Source organism: Columba livia, chromosome 18 (genome assembly GCF_036013475.1).
Source record: "Columba livia isolate bColLiv1 breed racing homer chromosome 18, bColLiv1.pat.W.v2, whole genome shotgun sequence".
Taxonomy (NCBI): Eukaryota; Metazoa; Chordata; class Aves; order Columbiformes; family Columbidae; genus Columba; species Columba livia.
In genome coordinates, this window is record NC_088619.1 from 2,503,369 (window position 1) to 2,520,441 (window position 17,073).

Genomic DNA, 17,073 nt, shown 5'->3' on the forward strand with positions numbered 1-17,073 from the left:
GTCTTGTTGCTCTTCTCTGGACCCGCTCAGCACTTCAATCTCTTTCCTGACCTGAGGGGCCCAGAACTGAACACAATACTCCAGGTGTGGCCTCCCCAGTGCAGAGCACAGGGGAAGGATCACTGCCCTTGTCCTGCTGACCACGCTCCTTTTGATACCGGAATTATTTATGGACGGACTATAGTGATATTGAGATGAAGCTGTTCTGTGCGTGCTTGAGGACATTATCTGCCTTTAGAGATTAAGCATACTCCTCAAGAAGTCAAATGAAGAAAAAAAAACCTCTTAAAGAAATAGTGTGGTGTAATATCAATCCAGCTGTGTGCTCTTCTGTAGAAGTCATGCTTCCAGATTAAGGTAGTGGCCTTAAAATACTAAGCAGTGTAAAGCAGTGTACGCTAATTATAACTCTTACTTAGAAGAGCAGATGGTAAAATGTGGTATAAACCTTCCATAATTAAATTTTCAACTCTTAGGTGATCCTGCTCCGGGGGGGGATTGGACTGGATGAGCTTTTGAGGTGTCTTCCAATCCCTGACATTCTGTGGTTGGGTGATGTTTAACAGCATTAAATGGCTCTGCCCGCCCTGGGGCAGTGACACCCCCTCCCTTGGCCTGGGACCTCTGCTCCCACCAACTGCATCCCCGACAGCCGCTCTGGGCAAGGTCCACATTCAAACGACATGGTAAGACCAGCGCTAATCTCTTTCCACAATGCTGACAAGCCACCCAGGCCTGAACGAGAGCATGCGGGAGCTGATCTTTACAGCTCTAAGCACCAGTGAGAAACAAAACCAATTAAAACACTTATCTCAGGAGTCACACAACTTGAAGGGGAAACAAGGCGTTATGACCTGCATGACGTTTTCACAGGCTCTCCTGGGACAGCCAAGGTGATAATCAGCCTCACTAGTCCTCACCCAGCTTCTTCGCTAATAAGAACTGGCTGTTGTCAGCTTGCAACGAAGCAAAATTAATGACAAGACAGCAGCAAGGCGGACTGCAAGCATCGGCTGAGCAAACGTGCCTGTGCTTCCAGCCGCCACCGGACACGAGTGGCATCAAAACCACAGGATCCCAGAGCCGGGAGGAAGGGACAGAGGGAGACACGCTGTGGAAAACACGCTGACAACAAAGCCCCGCGGGGGGGAAAAGGAAACCAGACAAGCACCACACGTTGAGGCATTTCTTTCAACAAGCCTGTTGTGGACCAGACGCAATAAATGGATTAAAACACTTTTGCCTGTACACTGATCACAAGCAAAAGCAATTATACTCTTAGCAGCTAAATATTCCAGCTCGTATTTCACATGAGTACATCGGCAGTGATGGCAAAATGAGCTGTTTACATTGCCAGTGACTCTTGCCTGTGTCTGAGGGTAAAGAAGCAGCAAAGTCGCAGGGAAGCAGGTGAGTACACAGGATTTGCACAGGGGCAGCGTGCACCAGAGTAAGAAACTGTGTTTGGTTGGACACGAACATTCATTTCATGGATTTCAAAGTCCTCAGGAGCCTTTGAAGTTGCTACCAGCACTTACCAGTAACTGGGACATTGCCAAGCAACATGAATAAAACAAGAATAATTTGATCAAGGCTTAAGATAACTACACGTTTATTACATAAGACACTATATAAATAAATGAGCGGACAGTGGGTGAGCTTACTGTGCTGTGCTAAAGCGACCAAAGCGGGGCAACATTCTTGCTCATTTCTTCAATTTAAAAATGCGGACTATTTTTCCTGATTTCTGCACATTCCCAGCACTTCAAACACAGCACAGCTGTGCAGATTGCCCAACTTCAATATCTGCTTTACAGTTTCAGCTGAGAGCCGAAAAGTACAATGACCAATGCCACTAGATGTAATGAGTTCACCTGCCAAATGGGACCATTTGGGGAAAAGAGTTGAACGCAAAGGCCGGAGGAGATGCCAGAAGAGCTTAGGCACAGACTAAGGCTTGGGCAGTTTGAACTCTGCCCAGACAGGGAAGGTCAGGAATAGCTAGGCTGTGTCTAGGTAGCTTCAACATCATGAGTTTGCATGTGGATTTAGCAGTGGCAGGGTGATCCCACAGCTACAGCTACAGTACCATACAAGGGGAGAATAGACAACTGAAGGCCTCAATGTTAAAACAACTGTTTGATACACTGTCTATTTCAAAGGGAAGATTCTGCCAAAAGTGTTTTGGAGCCCTCTTTATTTGGTCCAGAGATGGCTGGGACAGTACCTGTCACAGCCGGGGTTTCTGAGTTCCTGCCATGCCCGGGCGGAAGGGACAAGGGTACTGAACGTGCAGCCTCACGCTGCGTTCATCACATTGTGTCAGGCAAGGAGCACAGCACCAGAAAACCCCAAGTTACTGCATGTAGGCTGCCCCTCTTCCCATCTGCAGCACATGTCCGTTCATGCGTCCAACATAAGCCATACAAAACACCAGCATTCTCCAAGTCATGCAGTATCTTGACAAGGCACTAGATCATTCTTCAGAAAGAAACCCACACTCAAAAATACCGTATCATCAGACGGAACTTTGTCCCTGAGCCAATGTCCCCCTGTGCCTTCTCCATTTAACTCTCCATCACCTCTGGCCCAGGAGTTTCAGCTTCCACAGGTAACTCCCGGTCAGAGGGAGGAATCAGCAAACCATCCAGCCTCAGACTAACGAGTGCACCTTGCAACTCACTGCAAAATCAGCAGACCGCAGACCTGCACCACTGCTTCCTAAGTGAGCATCAATAATTTGTGCAAGCAGCAGTTTCATAACAGCCTCTGATATAACCCAGCAGGGGCTTCCCTTCCAAAGAAAACAAACAACACAGTGCGGTAACATTCATTTACCAAAGAGAAAACACCATGCTCTTCTTCTTGTTGGGTGCGTATAGGGCAGAAATACTCCAGCTTCCACCTGCCTTCAGGATTTCCAAAAGTTGTGCTCCCAAATGGCTACTTGGATGTAGAAAAGGCAGATGCATTCCTAGGAAGAAGGGATCAAACTGCCGGCCCTCTGCTGAAAGCGGTGAAACAGGGACAGCGGGGACAGGCTGGACACCAGCTGATGTCTGCAGTTTGTGCATCACAGGATTTCAGTTTGGGGGGGGGGTGCTGCTGGACTGAGAACCCCAAAGTTAATCACAGAATTCCACTCTGCAGGAAGGGATTCTGCCTGAGCAATGCTACAGACCGAGAAAAACCATCTGACAGCAAGCTAAGGATGTGCCCTGCAGCCCTCTTAACCAGAACATCCCAATGTCAGCTTGCGTGGCACTCAACAAATATAACCTCCTAGGAGACAGTGGGAAAAAGTACATTGCTTTACAGTTTACACTACCTATGAGAATGCTGGTGTTCACAATGCTTCCTTGATGTAGGCAATGGCTTGGAGCAAACAGCTGTTAAAATTAGCTTGTTTTTGTGTGTTTGATGTGTTGTGCTTGAAAGCTTTGGACTTCTGCTGGAGAAACACACACCCGGTGACCCCGACAGAACACAACACTTTTCTTGCTTTGCAGATGCTACCAGATGCCACATGGGTCAGCAAATATGACAGTAACATCCACCCTCAGTGAACAGCGAATATTTCAGAACATAAGCACTGTCACTCTTGTGCTGCACCCGTACCCCACGCAGGGGAGCCTGCGGGTGCCTCTGGACAGCACGTTCAGCCCCGGGTTTGCTCCAGCCCCCCCGACCCGGGCAGCGGGATCTGCAGTAGGTGGCTCAGACACGTTTCCAGCCCCTGCAGTCCTGCAGATTCCACAGGACATTTGCGAATCTGCCCAAATCAACTTACTCCATAATATACCACCCTCTCAAGACACTAATTAACGGTAAAAATAGGTTTTTCCTTCTTAATGACTGATTTGGATAACTAAATAAACTGTTGATTTTTTTCCCCTAAAAACACAAACCCGTACCTACATGGCAATGACCGACCTGCACTGCAGTCAGCGACACCTGTAGGTGCTCCTTTCGAACCCCTGTCCCTGTCACCAGAAACCCGGGGAATCGCGCCTAATGAAGGCTAAATCAACAGGCTGCATCAGAACACGTAGACAACCTCCTCCTCATAGTAATAGTCAACAATGATATGTAACATTAAATTATTCCTTTTGTTCTCGTGGATTTTACACTCTGCCAATGCTTGCAGCTGTAAGCATGTTTATCACCCCTCCTTTACCACTGCAATTCATTCATCTGCTCATTTATCTTCTTTATTATTTCCTTTTAAATAAACCTTTCTATTTCCAGTTACTGTCATCAATCTATTTTAATTTCCTTCCTGTTTCTAAACATCTGTCCTGCACTGAGCACTCCAGAAGTGCAAATTGTGTTCCAATGAGGTCACCAGGCATACAAAAGATATTAATATCTGTAAACATGATACTGAGAACATCTTGAGTCAGCTATATGTGAGATTAACTTCATAGTGAAACCTAAAATCTTTGCCTATACTTCTCAACAGAAATCTTCACTCATACACTCTGGCACAGAAAAATGAAGATGCTGCCCTACCAAGGCAATGACCAATCTCCTCGGTGCTCACCTTTCAGTGCTTCTCGGCTGCTGGGGCAGGGGGATGGTCACCAGGGGAAGTTTTTTCAGGACGCCTGACCCACAGCCGGCACCTCTGGAGCACGCGTGTTCCCCTTCCTCGCTCTGTTCTTACCTCCCTCTCATCCCAGAACCACCAGAATCAAAAAGGAAACGCTACTGGAATTCTGCCCAGGGTGGAGATCCCAAAGCCCACCTGGGCCCCCGACTATTAGTGTTTAAACACCGAAATCACCCTGCCCGCCCGCCTCCCCCGGCCCCGCACTCACCGTCAGGCTGCTCTCCTTGCTCTGCCGCCGCGGCGCCGCCGGGGACCCCGGGGCCTGTGGAGACAAGCGGGGCGCAGCGTCACGGCCGCTCTCGGAGCACAGCATGGCGGGCGCTACGCGGACCCCATGGCCCGGCTGTGCGGCTCGGCTGGGCTGAGCCTAGCACCGCTCGGCTCGGCTCGGCAGAGCCCGGCTCGGCTCAGCTCAGCCGGGCTCAGCTCGGTACGGCGCGGCTCGGCTCAGCACGGCTCGGCTGAGCTCGGCTCAGCTCAGGACGGCTCGGCTGAGCTCCGCACGGCTCAGCACAGCTCAGCCGTGCTCAACTCGGCTCGGCTCGGCTCGCTTCAGAGCGGCGCTGCTCGGCTGGGCGCGGGGCGGGGGGAGCTGAAGGCCACCTCCCCTCGCCACCGCCCGCCCGAGCGGCCAATGGCGGGCAGGGCCGGGCCGAGCCGGGCGGCCGAGCCCGCTCCCAGGCGCGCCGGTCCTCGGGGGTGCACCGACCCCGTGCTCCGCCTCTCGACCTCGCCGCGGGCTGCAGCCGGGACCGAGCCGCGCCGCCGGGACCGAGCCGTGCGGCCGGGGCGGTGCGGTCCCGGTGCAGTCCCGGCCCGGCCGAGCTGCCGGCTCGGGGGCAGCGGGAGCCGCTCGCAGCGTGCGAGTCCGCTCCGGGCAGCAGACGCTGGGTTTTGCCGTGGACCTCAGCGCGGATCCCCCTGCCCTGACACCGGGGCCGGGGGGAGCGGACCCCGGGTCGTGCAGCGCCCCGGAACAGCCGCTGCCTTTGGGCTACAGCCCGACTTCCAGCTCCATTCACATCAGCAGCGCCGTGCCCGGAGCCGAACGCGTGCGGGCTGCGCTGCTGCTGCCTTTGCGGCGGCTGTGACAACCTGGACGGGCAGCATTTAGCTGCTCTCTAGGAAGCTGTAAACAAGGCCTGGCCCTGAGCCCAGCACAGCACAGCTCTGCGTTGTTCTCAGTTGTGGCTTTTTCCCCCTTGACCTGTTTCCAAGAAATGTGGCTGAGCTTGCCTGAGGGATCTTGCCAGTGTTTGTTTGCATGATGGCTGCTACCCAGGTCTAAGAAAGCATCCAGGAGAATGTGTGGAAGCTGCTCTGCAGCAGGAGACAGCCTGTGCCAAGAACAGACAAGGAGGCAGTCAAGGCAAAGCTGTTGGGGATGACCCAGGACAGGCAAGTAGGATAAGGACTGGCCAAAGTGTATGAGAGTTTGAGGGTGTAGAGAACAGCTTCTTGCAACCAACAGTTTATGGTCAGATGTTTGCTCCACTAAGGACTCTCCTGCAAAGGGAGTCACAGCTCCCAAGGGAAGCAGGCTCCCAAGCTGGCATGGACACAACCTGCTCTCAGAATTAATGGCACCAGCAGCTAGTTATAGGTTCAAAGCAGGAATGAAGCCAGGGCTTCAATTTGGAAAAACCTGTAATAAAGGAGCAATGGAAAGAAAGTATCATGAAGGCTGTTGAAGTGAATGAGAAAAGTAATGAAAGGGATTTTTGTCAGTCTGATGGTTGAGTCAACTGAGCAAACCAGTGCATGGCAATGGACTCCCTGTGTGTCTCTTGTGAATTTGGGTATAAACTTGAGTCAGACTCAGCACATTAAAATGGAAGGTGGCAAATGTTGCTACAAAGGAAGTTATAGGGGAGTCAGTTAATCTGACTTGTGCACCAAGCCAACTGCAAAAACATTGTGATTCAGATACCCTGAGAAATGGAATTTTTTGCACAAGGATTAACATAGTTTTTAAAAAAAATTGGTCACAGCCTGCAAGTTTATTTTGGTTCTCTGAGGGAGTCACAGCAGATGTGTGGACAGGGTGTCTGGTAAATGCACTACATCAGTTTCTAAAATGCTTTTGACCTAGTTTAGGTGCCCACATGCTCTGCCTCCAGCCTCTGCAAACTGCTCAGAGAAGAAGCAGCATGGGCAGTAAGGTGCAAGATGTTTGATGTGGAAGGACCAGAGAGTCCAAAGTGCCAGACTGTGTCATGGGAGATGCCATGAATCAACTGGTGGGGAAGCAAAACCAGAAGCGCTGACTTAGCTGAAACAGCACACATGGCGGCAAGGCTGAAGGCCACGACCTAGGAGGCGGTGGGCGAGAAAGTGGGTTGAAGCAAAGAGGGACAGTTGGCAAACAACACAAAATTTAGAGCAAGAAATAAGGAATATCAGGGGGATGCTGAGAGCAACAGACAACCCAGGTCAGCATGGTAGCAGCACACAGATCAAACATGCATTTCACTGAGAATATTTAAGGAGTTGCACTGCAGAAGAACCTACCGGTTAATATAGAAGTGAAACAGAGAACTCAGGTTTGGTATCATCAGGGGAAAAATGCCAGCAGGCAGGGAAGCACAACCCAACAGGAGTGCAGCCCACCAGCTCTTCATTGAGCTGTTGCTGTTTTGGCAGGGAGTGCAGAGCTCCATGGGAGGAGCTGGAAGAAGGCCCTGCGCTCCATCTGCAGACCTGCAGGGAAGACTCTCCCAGGGACATGAAGTGGTGTAATAAAAAATGCAGGAGTATGTATTGAAAATTTGGACAAACAGGCAGGGGAGACTGGCTGTCCACTGGTCAGTGTCTTGAACGCTAGCCCGGAGCGATGAGATGGGTGAGGCACAGGCTATGCAAGGCACAGAGGAGCGCCTGTAAGAGGACATGCCGGAATGGATGAAGTAATTGAGAAAAAGAAGCTGCTGACAAATTCTTTGTGAATACTGTCTTTGGGAGGGAAAGCTGGAGCTGCAAGAAAATACAATGAGATACAGACATGGGCAGATGTGCAAGTCTAGAGAGAGGACTGTGCTGGAGACAGGCCCAGGCCCCATGCTGGATGGCAGGAAAATTTGTAGGGTTGTTAATAGTGACTGAAGTGGCTTGGTGGATTTTTCATAAAGGAGTGATAGGGCAAAAAAATCCGAAGCATCTTGGTATTTTGTACTGTTTTACCAGTTGGACACAAAGACTAACTATTCTAGATGCAACAAATCTGTCTGATCGGACAGTTTCTATAAGAAAAAGCTTCTTGACTTCCTGCTCTGGGCAGATTCCTGAACTACTGAACAGAAGACCCATTTATTCTCGGATACCACTGTTTGGCTTCTCCCCCAAAACTTACCTGGGGACCCCCGCTGGATTTTCGGAGGCTCATGTGACCTGAGTCGAGCTGGTGTACTGGGGTCCCAGAGACGTGGTAGCCATTCACTGTAAGGACAGACGGGACAGTTAGCAGGCTTGCTGCTGGTAGCAAATGAATAATTGCACATTTAAAAACCTAATCACAGAATTGATTATACAGATATAAATCACAATGCCTTTTCTGAGTTCTGCGCCTCTGGCCTAAGAAACTAAGATGCTGCTCCCCCTCTCAAGAGGCTGGCAATGTGATGTGTGAGACCTCAGAACTGGACTCTACAGCTCAGCCACGGGCCCACTCCATCCTCAGGATCCTGCAGCAGGCCCTGATCAGGAGTTATGACAGGAAAGAGCCAAGATAAAGAGACCCCCAAACTCAAAACAGTTCCTATAGCACTGTTTGGTAAAATGATGTGCTTGAAGAAGAAGGGTATGTTGTATTGGGTTTGCATAGCAAGGCTTTGGTAGTGGGGGGGCTACAAGGATGGCTTCTGTGAGGAGCTGCTAGAAGCTTCCCCTGTGTCTGATGGAGCAATGTCAGCCGGCTACAAGACAGACCCACCGCTGGCCAAGGCCGAACCTATCAGCAACGGTGGTAGCATCTCTGTGATAACATATTTAAGAAGGGGGAAAAAAATGTCCAGAACAGTCAGAAAAGAGGAGTGAGAATATGTGAGAGAAACAGCCCTGCAGACACCAAGGTCGGTGAAGAAGGAGGGGAGGAGGTACTGCAGGCACAGGTGCAGCCCGTGGTGCAGACCATGGTGAGGCCAGCTGTCCCGTGCAGCCCATGGAGGTCCACGGGGGAGCAGAGATCCACCTGCAGCCCGTGGAGGTCCACGGGGGAGCAGAGATCCACCTGCAGCCCGTGGAGGTCCACGGGGGAGCAGAGATCCAACTGCAGCCCGTGGTGGTCCATGGGGGAGCGGAGATCCACCTGCAGCCCATGGAGGTCCATGAGGGAGCAGGTGGGTGCCCAAAGGAGGCTGTGCCCCTGTGGACAGCCTGTGCAGGCTCCCGGCAGGACCCGTGGCCCCATGGAGAGAGGAGCCCATGCTGGAGCAGGTTTGCTGGCAGGACTTGTGACCTCCTGGGGACACAGGCTGGAGCAGCCCATTCCTGAAGGACTGCGCCCTGTGGAAGGGACCCACGCTGAAGCAGGGTGAGGTGTGAGGAGTTCTCCCTCTGAGGAGGAAGAAGCGGCAGAAACAACACATGATGAACTGACCACAACCCCTATTCCTCGTCCCCCTGCACCACTCAGAGTGGGAGGCAGAGAAAACTGAGAGTGAAGTTGAGCCCAGGAAGAAGGGTGAGGTGAGGAGAAGGTGTTTTAACATTTGGTTTTATTTCTCATAATCCTACTCCAATTTGATTGGTAATAAATTAAATTAATTTTCCTGAGTTCAGTCTGGTTTGCCCATAACAGTAACTGCTGAGTGATCTCCCTGTCCTCATCTTGACCCATGAGCCTTTCATTGTCCAGCTGAGGAGGGGGAGTGATAGAGCAGCTTGGCGGGCACTACCTATGTAAAAAGCACTGCTTAAATGGAGATAACTTTTCATGTCAAGAAAGAAAGCCTTGTAAGATGCTTACAGTTCATCTATAGAGCTGTAGGTTGCTTTATTTTTGGAATACGCTGAGCAAAGAATCATGCTCAAAGTAGGGTTAAAACAAGATACACAACTACATTACAAAGCCTTCGGTCACAACAAAATGCACAAGCTTCAAGCATACTTCCCACTCAGCTCTGCTGATTATGAGGGGCATCAGTTTGATAAAGTTCCACAAAACAACATCCTCTAGGCTGCATTATTTACAGTCATCTGGCAGCAACAGCCTTTACTTGAGCACTTTTTATTCTAGAGTAATTTTTGCTTTGCTTTGTTTTCTGCAGTAATTAAAGCTTTTCAGTACAGTTATGCTGCTGTTTCTAAAACAAAAGGAAAGAAGGTGTATCAGAAGGGAAAGCCCCACCATCGCTACACTCACATGGTTGTGTACATTAAGTATACATCCTGCGTAATCACAGCATTTTCCTTTGCTCTGCTGAGTGGTAGGGAAGCAGATTCACCCAGTGCAGTGGTCAGGCACAGCACCAAACAGTACCTGCAGAACTCTGCGACACAGGGCTCTTTGGAGTCCCAGGCACGCTGCTTGGCCGTTCCCAGGTCGTTTCTGTTGAAAGAAAACATTAATGTAAGGGTGATGGAGACACTGCATGCGCACCAGTTACATCTATTACACGTGTACAAATGGGTCACAGAATCCCAGAATGTCAGGGGTTGGAAGGGCCCTGGAAAGCTCATCCAGTGCAATCCCCCATGGAGCAGGAACACCCAGATGAGGTTACACAGGAAGGTGTCCAGGTGGGTTGGAATGTCTGCAGAGAAGGAGACTCCACAACCCCCTGGGCAGCCTGGGCCAGGCTCTGCCACCCTCACCGGGAAGAAGTTTCTTCTCATTTAAGTGGAACCTCCTGTGTTCCAGTTTGCATCCATTGCCCCTTGTCCTACCATTGGTTGTCACTGAGAAGAGCCTGGCTCCATCCTCCTGACACTCACCCTTTATATATCTGTAAACATTAATGAGGTCGCCCCTCAGTCTTGTCTTCTCCAGGCTAAAGAGACCCAGCTCCCTCAGCCTTTCCTCATAAGAGTCTGACCCTCAGTATTGTCTGGACCAGGTTTTCACCTTGTGAGGATAGTGCCTGCACCTCCCTGAACTCCCCACCTCCTCCCATCTCTTTCTGCTGTCTTTCCTCAGTCCCGGCTCCCTTGGCCAACAGCTGGGACAGGAGGGAACAGGACGGACTGGGAGCTGCCTCACTGGTTCTTCCAGCACAGCTCTGCCCCAGGGCCCTGCTCGGCAGGAAACAGGGATCCAGCTGTAGCGCAGATCACCGCCTGTAAGCTGCTGCTGCCATCTGTGCAGACAACCTTTCCAGGTGTAGTTAAACCCAGCCCAGCCCGGGGTCCCCCCCGCGGACATGGAGACCTGCCCAGCCACAGCAACCACAGCACAGCCAGTGCTGGCCCTTGCCCTGGGCACAAGGACCAAGTGCAGGCGGTGCCTTCGCCCCTGCTCTCCGCATGAAAGGCAGCTGGGAATGACTCAGATAAGTGGTTTTAGTGATATATACAAAGACCACAGCAGTTTTTTTTCCCTTCAAAAAAGCTGTTTCCCTGGCAAATTTCCTCTTTTCCACCCAGATCCTTTAGCAACTAAGATACGCAAATATACGTCACGTCAGTTTTGATACTCAAAGGACTGCTGCTGCTTTCCCCCTCTCAGTTTCCTCTGTAGTTTAACCATTCAGTTCACTTTCTCAGCAAAGGGAAAATTATTTTTGACCACAGGCTAAATACAGAAGATTTAATTGCAAAATTTTGTAAAAGGTGCAAGCAGCAGACAGTGGTGTTAGAACAGCAGCTTCTGCTGAAGCCTAGCTAGAAAGCCCAAGCCACTGTTCCTTTTGAATAAACATATTGGTACCAAACCAAACCAAATGAATTACACTGACTACCTGCCAATATCAAATGAGAAAAAAAGTTAGTGTGATCAAGTCGAACTACTTTGGCCACTTCGTTTGAAACTGTCATTCCCAAAATCCCAACCAACAGCCATGTAACCCCATCAAAGCCTGAAATCCCGCATCTCTCTCAGTGTTCTGGTGAACGTGGTCAAGCGGTAACAGAGCAGGAGAGGCTGAGAGAGCCCTCGGGTGTCACCGTTTCGGGGTGGCAGTCAGCAGGTCTCCAGGGCACATACGGGCTCCTGTCCAGGGTGAGTCCTTACTTGAGCAACAACAGGATGCTCACATGCTTCAAGAACCATAAAAGGCCTATTGGGTAAAGAAGGGAGTACTATTTTATCTGTCTTTATACATATATTCGTGCACATATCTACACATAAAGATGTCCTCGAGGGTTGTGTTAGGTTCCTTATTTCAGGAAAGGACTCAGGATTAAGGATCCTCAATGTGGAAGGTGCCATCTCCCACATCTGTGATGCCCAAGTCCTTGACACCCATGCCCTGCTCCCCCTCTCTCCCCAGGCCACTGCACACTTTTGCTTGCAAAGAAAAATACTTGGAGCTTTTGTTCCGTTGCAAGTGCAAAACCTGGTGGATTAGAAGCTTTGATGAATCATGGGGAAATATTTAAATCTTACTCAGCTCTTTGTGAACTGGGTAGTAAGTTAATAATTCTATGGTAGGCCAATAAGGAAGAATTGGAATGTGTCTTAACTAAACAGAAGGAAAATCAAATGTTAAGAGTTGTCTTTTATGAGTCAGTTTGTCTTGGCTTAATATACACAAGTGCATGGTTAAATAAAGACAGATTCTAATTTACACTTATTGTAATGTGAAGGTAAACAATAGAATATGCCACCCTCATTTCTTGTAGATTTTTTTTTCTAATGTAAATTGTTGATTAGTGAGTAATGTGAGTTGACTTGAAGACAAGCATTGTAAAGAATGGCTTTTGAAGATCTGTGTGGAGGCATTGTGATGTCCACTAATGCCCAAGCACAATCAGTGGGATAACATATTTTTGTCAGAACTTATTTTTGACATTAGCAGTAAAAACAGAAAAGAAAAAGAACGTTTTAAACCCCATTTATTTTGAATGTTAGGAGAAAAAAAAATCCACTTCTGTGCAGAGAGTAACAGAGAGATTATTCCAGCAGCCCAAGCAGGGATGGGAACTAACCTCAATCAGGGCTGCATTGCTCTAATGTCATCTACTGGAAGCAACTAAGTTTACCAAGAGAATACTGTAATATTACAAATTTCTCTGCAGCCTATTCACAATTAGAAGTGAATGGTGATGAGGTGGTGGCAGTGATTTTTTTCCACAGAAAAGGCTTGGTGAGAGATATCAACCCGTTTGATATGGCCAAGACAGTCTCGGAGTACCAAATGCAGGCTTTGATCCTGGTGCTTGGAAAATATGAAGACTGCTTGTAATCCTGTGGTAAAGCAACGATCACTGCTGTTAGGAATGGATTCAATATTAGACAAGACTTTATATCACACCCAATTTTCCAGAGAGGATGTTGGGGTCAAGCTAAAACCCGTTGTGATGTGGAAGTGTAATTTAGCACTGGCAGACAACACCAGCAAGTTCTGCCTTCCCTTATCAGCCACATGTTAATTACTTTACTTAGCTAATCAGGAGAGGCAATAATCAGTCGTTTCCTTGTCACTCTCTGGACTCTGAAGGAGGTCTGTGAACAGAAAGAAGTCCTGCAGCCTTGGGACATATCTGGAAATTATTGCCTGCACAGCAAGGCAGTAGAAAGCCACTTGTTCAACCTGAAATGATGTAGTCAGAGGGAAAACAGATACAAGACCCAACCTATACAAGCCAACAGAACCAAAGAGGATTTTCACAGATGTAGTTAAACATTTCCTCACAAAGGAAAGCGGAAACCTGTGATGTTTGGGGGAAGAAAGTTCACTTTCCATCTGTTTGGAAAATGAGAAATGACATGACTTCAGAGCACCACACACTCTGGGATATCATGTTAGTCAAGAAACAAAAGCTTCTGAGGAGATCCTGATGCAAATTATTTTTGTGATCAAAGTGAGGTAGCTGAAGAAGGAATTTTGTGTCCCTTCTTCATGAATCCAGTAGCGCTGTGAGGTGAAAGCAGCTACCTTCCAGTTTGAACAACCACAGCCAAACATCCGGGCTTCAAGGTCCAGCAGAATCCCTCCTGAGTGTGCTTATATTGCTTTCAGGAATGGATGTAGTACTTCTTCATGGTGTCATGTGTAGTGCTATTTAGGAGCTAAATGCTCCATAGTTTCATTGGCCCAACGAGGAGAAGAGAGCAGAGCAGCCAGAGGACCTGTGGGCCTGCTGACTGTGCAGAAAGTTGTCCTGGTCTTCAGGAACTGTAGCAGCTACAACGTGTCCCTCAGCTACTGGTGCTATCTCACACCTTTATAAATAGATTTTGAGTTCACTTTTGTTTTAACAGCAATAAATCTATAACACTGAGCAGCTCCAAACCCAGTTTCTGACCTGAATAATGTGAAGCTGTGCAGGAGCCCTCAGCACAGGACACACATGGACCTGCTGGAGAGGGGCCAGAGGAGCCACAGGAATGATCCGAGGCTGGAACAGCTCTGCTGGAGGACAGGCTGAGAGAGCTGGGGGGTTCAGCTGGAGAAGAGAAGCTCCAGAGAGACCTTAGTGTGGCCTTTCAGTGCTTAAAAGGGGCCGATAAGAAAGATGGGGACAGACTTTAGAGCAATAGGACAAGGGGTGATGGTTTAAACTAAAGGAGGGAGATTCAGGCTGGTTGTGAGGAAGAAATTATTGCCCTGAGGGTGGTGAGAGCCTGGCCCAGGTTGGTCAGAGAGGTGGTGGATGAACCATCCCTGGAGACATCCCAGGCCAGGCTGGACGGGGCTCTGAGCAACCTGAGCTGGTGAAGATGTCCCTGCTCATGGCAGGGGGGCACTGGGGGAGCTGGGAAGGGCTCTTCAACCCAAACCATCCTGTGGTTCTATAGGATGCACGGGTCACTCTGACATAGATGAAGAACAGTAACAAAACATGTCCCTCCTCGATGTCACAAGAAGAAACCCTGCAAGCTTCTCCGAAACTGTTCCTGAAAACATGCAGAATTAGAAGTGATATTTGCAGTAGAGTAGAACAGGCCCCACAGTCTTACGTCATCTTTTTTGGATTCACTTTACTCTTGCCAGTGGCATGTAGGAATCACCTGTGTGTGCAGTTCGCAAACCTCCTAGGGTGCCTTTGCTGTTCCACTGTACCTCCATAGGCTTTCAGCAAGGTTTGAGGCCTGTCCGTGGCTCCCCAAAGTGCAAAGATGTGGTCAAAGGGAGTGCAAGCAGCCCAGCTTTGGAAATAGGTTTCCTTCTAACACTGCGCTCCTCAGCCCGAACCTGCGGACTGCGGGAAGGCGCCGTGCTCTGGCTGGCTCTGCTGGGAGCAGGCCGCAAAGTGCTGTCAGTGTCCCTGCACCTTATCTCCCCTTTCTGACTAAGATCTTCCTCACATTTGTGATGAATCAGAAAGGGTTTCACGGCACTTCATTTCTTCGTATTCTGTGTGGAAGAAAACAGCCCAAAGGAAAGGCAGGGCGAACGTGTGGGTTTGTGCGTGTAAGGGGGGGAAATCACCTCCAATGGCCTGAGACTGGAGTAAACTATTCAAAACTTTAGAAGCAGAAGGAGTGGATGAATGAGAGTACAATGAAAACGTTTTCCTCCTATTCTGTAGAGGACGTGTAGCACAAGGAGATTTTGTTTCATTGGAATGAGGAGGTCTCACCTTTGTGCCAGTTTACAGAACTGACTCCAGGCCAGGAAGAACCGTCCTGGCTCTCGCCTCCTGACCTCCTGCAGACCAGAGTCCAAAGACTCTCCTGCTTCAGCACAGCAGCTCTTTTGTCTTTGTGCTCCAAGCTTTTGGTCCAGTGAGCCCTGCAATACTGAACCTGATATGGGTCACCTAGAGCAACATCGGCTCAAAAGGCCCAAACGAGCAGCCCATGCATGAACGGCAACTTGGTCCTCTACACGGTGTCCTCACATTGCATCACACTTCTCCGCGGGCCTCCCAGGACCCTGACCTTTACTTCCAACCTCATACCTAATAAAAAGAGCCAAGAGAAGCCAGGAGAAGTGATAGGTGCAAATCTCTCTGCCCGTGCATCAAACAGGAGATATAGTCTCACAAGTGCTGAAATCAGAGCGCCATGTAGTGCATTAACTAGTCCAGCAGGAGCTGCAGTATCAGAACTGAAATCCAGCTCCTTCCCACAGGCAGTTCAATAAGAAAGAGACTGAGGCTGCCACATAGCTTTTATCCTCAGTCCTGAAACAGTGCCGTGGAGACAGGCACCATCCAAGAGTTCTTGAAACCTCCTGTCCATGTGTTGAGAACAGAAATGCTTGTCACTACCTCAGCGGCCTAGGAAATGCTGCTGACAACAGTCTTCACTTGAGCTTTCAAAAGGAGCACTGGGGACCCATACCATGCCTCTCCTTTCGTGAACACTGCGTGACAAAAGCAAGCCCTTCATTGCAGGCTTAGTAGCGATAATAATGCTATTTCCAGCACTTTCTGAGACACACTTCATTTTTTTGAGGTTTTAGGCCACTTTGTCAGAGCAGGTTTCTATACCACCCTTTAGCAAGGGCATCCTGTATGAGAGGGCAACTGTTCACTAAGAAGTTTTACCTGTATGAGAAAAAGCATGTGATAAAAATGCTTGACATCTTTTAGGTGTCTCCATAGCTAGCTTACTATTTCAGCTGCAGTTCATAAGTTCAGCTGTAGTAGGTGTTGACTGTAGCTGGTGAGATATGAAAGAAAAACCTCAACCTACAGACTAAATCCTTCCAAGATGCCTGACTGACTGAGAGACATACAAAAATATTAGGTGGAGGAAGCACTAGAGTAGATCGTGATTATATTCCCGCCATCCACTGATCTCTCACTTGGGGTCTAGAATGTAGTTCAGAAGAGGCAAGAATTGCCTGCAAGTGGTGAACTTGCTCACTGCTTTCCAGCATCGCAGGACTGGTTGCCTTTAAGGCATCTGGCTTTGTTGAGCCCCAGGCTGACACACACCCCGGCTCTCAGGGACATGACAAGGTGTGCTGGGCAGAAGCTCCAGGAACATGCCAGTGCAGCTGAGCTACTGGGTAATCTCTCTCAAACAAATCACATGCTTTCAGCTCACTTTGAGTTTTGTTTTCCAACCATACAAAGATAAAATAAGTCTTTTTATTCTCTAAAAATAAAGAGTTCACGATTTTGTAAAAGCTGGAGGTGATGTTACAACACGACCAACTGTTATTAATAGCCTTATTGCCACCCCTTGCCACATTCATTCCAGGCTGTGCTTGGGCTACCAGGATGGATCTCACAGGCATTTCTGCTTGGAGAACTGGTCACCGTCTGTATTCACCCAGTTCCCTTCCCCACTCATAACAGCATCAGTGAAAATGCAAATGTCACTGGGTAGAAAACTCCTCTACTGAGTTTGTTGTCATCCTCCAGCTACTCAGTGAAATGTAGCATTATTAAAATTGCTTTTGTATTCT

General features: G+C 49.1%; 1 protein-coding gene across 6 annotated transcripts in view; it reads right to left on the reverse strand.

Annotated features, from left to right (window-relative positions):
- The window catches only part of GAS7 (growth arrest specific 7), a 177,693-nt gene that overhangs the window by 116,674 nt on the left and 43,946 nt on the right, over positions 1 to 17,073 (reverse strand). For 5 of the 6 annotated variants that reach the window (XM_065034447.1, XM_065034446.1, XM_065034449.1 and 2 more), the window contains 3 exons: positions 10,089 to 10,157; positions 7,962 to 8,047; positions 4,821 to 4,874 (listed from right to left, as the gene is read on the reverse strand). In XM_065034447.1, the coding sequence (XP_064890519.1) occupies positions 4,821 to 4,874; positions 7,962 to 8,047; positions 10,089 to 10,157 (209 nt within the window). The remainder of the gene's footprint in view (positions 1 to 4,820; positions 4,875 to 7,961; positions 8,048 to 10,088; positions 10,158 to 17,073) is intronic. The other variant, XM_065034448.1, reaches the window with a different exon arrangement.